Consider the following 3,099-nt stretch of genomic DNA (forward strand, 5'->3'; position numbering starts at 1 on the left):
ATCTCTTAACTCACTTATAATTATATATAAACCCCTCTCCCATGTTTTCCAAACACTTCTCCTTTCTCACTTTCCTAAAACCAAAAAAAAAACATCAAATGGCCTTAGTAAGAGAACGTAGACAATTAAACCTCCGCCTCCCACTTCCAGATAAATCCCTTCGACGCCCTTCATTCCCTTTACCACTCCCTCCTTCTCACTCCACCACCACTAACTCCGTCGCATCCACCACCGCATCTTTCTCTCTCTCCGACTTCACCAAACTCGCTGTCCTCGGAAGTGGTAATGGTGGAACTGTCTACAAAGTATCCCACAAACAAAACAACACCATTTACGCACTTAAACTCATTTCTTCTGATCCTAACCCTACTCTTATCCGACAAATCTCTCGTGAGAAAGAAATCCTCCGACGTATGATCTCATCAGACTCTCCTTACATCATTCGATGTCATCGTATATTCGATAAACCTGATGGTGATCTCGCTATACTTATGGAGTATATGGATCGTGGTACACTTGATAATACTCTTAAAAATCAAGGAACTTTCTCTGAACCTTTGTTATCTAACGTAGCTTTTCAAATCCTTAATGGATTGAAATACCTTCATGCTCATAAAATTGTGCATCGTGATATTAAACCTTCTAATCTTTTAGTTAACTCTAATTGGGAAGTGAAGATTTCTGATTTTGGTGTTGGAAGGATTATGGGGAGAACACTTGACCCGTGTAATTCTTACGTGGGTACGTGTGCGTACATGAGTCCCGAGAGGTTTGATCCCGATACTTATGGTGGGAATTATAATGGATATGCTGGTGATATTTGGAGTTTGGGACTTACTTTAATGGAATTGTATTTGGGTTATTTCCCTTTTTTGTTACCTGGAGAAAGACCCGATTGGGCTACTTTGATGTGTGCTATTTGTTTTGGGGACCCGCCCACTTTGCCAGAGGGTCGTGGGTCGGATGATTTTCGGAACTTTGTTAGTTGTTGTCTTCAGAAAGAAGCCACCAAACGATGGTCTGCTGCTCAATTGTTATCTCATCCTTTCATTACTAAGACAAGATAGTACTACTCTTAATACTATTTTTTTTTTTTATTATTAATAGATAGATTAATCTATTATTAAGTGCTCCCAAAGTTGTTTATTTTCTTTACTTTTCATTTTGGGTGGGCCTGGTCGGGCCGGGCTGGTGGGTCACTTTCTTAGAGTAGGTGATAGTGTAATATTAGAGTTGTACATACTTAGCCCACTTGGAAGGTGGGAAAGTAGGTTCTCCTATCTTTGTCAAAGAAATACTTTTTGCTAAGTATTAGCTAATCTTTTTATGCTGGCAAATTCAATTTCTTAGTTGAATATTAATGATATATTATTTCTGTTTTTTATTAATTATTGCAGTCGTTATTTAGAATAGAAGTTTCATATTAGTTGCTACATATTGATTTTTGGAGGTTTGATGCGGTGGAGTAATGACACGCTTCTCATATTTCTATTCCTCTCCTCATCACTTGGGGTCTGTTTTTTTTCTATTATAAGTGTATCTCCCTTATATGTAAAATTTATAAAGAATGGAGGAAGTATATATATAGGTACGAATTTTATAGTTTTTGAAAGTAAAATTTAACTCATGTATATTTTATTTCCATATTATAGGTGGATATAGCATAACAATCAAAATTAACTTATATTAAAACTTACATATATACGCTCACCCTGTGTAGGTTATTTCACATGCTTGCATAAATTGTGTTGCTCTTGAAATGATGGATAATGTCAAGGGACCAACTCAACCAAAAGCTTAAGCTGATGGTTGAGGACCTTGAGGTCCCATGAATAGATCTATACTCTATCACGCCCCCTCACGCAAGAGCCCTTTGGGCTTGAAGTGTGGATGCAGCACAAGCCTCCCTCATACCTGGCGCTAAATATTCCACTGAGAAAGGAGGGGTGGATGAGATTCGAACCCGTGACCTTTTTGTCACGCTGACTCTTGATACCATGTCAAGGGACCAATTCAACCAAAAGCTCAAGTTGATGGTTGAGGTCCCAAGAATAGATCTATACTTTATGGTCACGCATTTAAGTCATCTGCAAAGGATTCAACCTACCGCTCGGTAGGAATTGTACTTCAAGGCGGCCCTCACCGCACATCCGCCGCGCTGGCTTAGCCTACGACACATGCCCTTGGGGACCGAAGCCCCTAGTGTAGGATGGCAATCAAGCCGCGGGCGCATGCATCGCTTCTGGCCCGGATTCTGACTTAGAGGCGTTCAGTCATATAATCCAGCGCACGGTAGCTTCGCGCCACTGGCTTTTCAACCAAGCGCGATTACCAATTGTGCAAATCAACGGTTCCTCTCATATTAGGTTGAATTACCATCGCAATACTGTCATCAGTAGGGTAAAACTAACATGTCTCACGACGTATCAGAGCGGACGATCCCGGCTCAGGGTATGTGGCCCATTGAATGCAAGATGGAAGGTTTGATCTGTTTGGAGCAAGTTGCCCAACAGAATTGTGTCCCAAGTAGGGGCTTGTAGACCTCATGTTGGAAGCCCAAGTAGGGCCAACGAGGTGTATGTAACCTATCCAATTGCAAGTTTAAAGGTGGCACACGTGTGAGGGGGAGTGTTGAGAGTGTAATCCACATGTGTCCCACATTGGAAGAATTGAAAGTATATGACTAATATATAAGCTAATGGGTTACTCCACCTATCACCATATGGTTTTAGGACGGAACCCCATTGGGCTTGTATGTGGTCATACTTTTCTCTTGTGTGGGCTTGTGCTGAGCCCACCGAGATCTGTCATTGATAGAGTATTGATGAAACTTGAAGCATTTGGTTGCATTCATAGAGATCAAATTCAATGAGCCGCTCTGATCTTCGAGTAGAAAGATGATTGTCTATTGGGATGCTGAGGGCGAGTTTATACCTCAGAAACTCCAAAGTTTAAACTGTGCCACAATAACTTTTCATTACTTTTTAATTCTACATACTCACTTTAGACTTATTCCATTCCAATTTTATATTTTATCACTCAAACTCTCTCCAAACTCACTCTATATTACTTTAACTTTATTTAATGCATTTTATTTCA

General features: G+C 40.3%; 1 protein-coding gene across 1 annotated transcript; it reads left to right on the forward strand.

Annotated features, from left to right (window-relative positions):
- LOC104888757 (mitogen-activated protein kinase kinase 9) lies at positions 1 to 1,388 on the forward strand. Its single transcript, XM_010673816.4, has one exon. The coding sequence runs from the start codon at positions 42 to 44 to the stop codon at positions 1,065 to 1,067; it is 1,026 nt and encodes a 341-aa protein (XP_010672118.1). The 5' UTR covers positions 1 to 41; the 3' UTR covers positions 1,068 to 1,388.
- Positions 1,389 to 3,099: the final 1,711 nt, after the last annotated feature.

This window comes from Beta vulgaris, chromosome 3 (genome assembly GCF_026745355.1).
Source record: "Beta vulgaris subsp. vulgaris cultivar EL10 chromosome 3, EL10.2, whole genome shotgun sequence".
In the NCBI taxonomy this organism is placed as follows: domain Eukaryota; kingdom Viridiplantae; phylum Streptophyta; class Magnoliopsida; order Caryophyllales; family Amaranthaceae; genus Beta; species Beta vulgaris.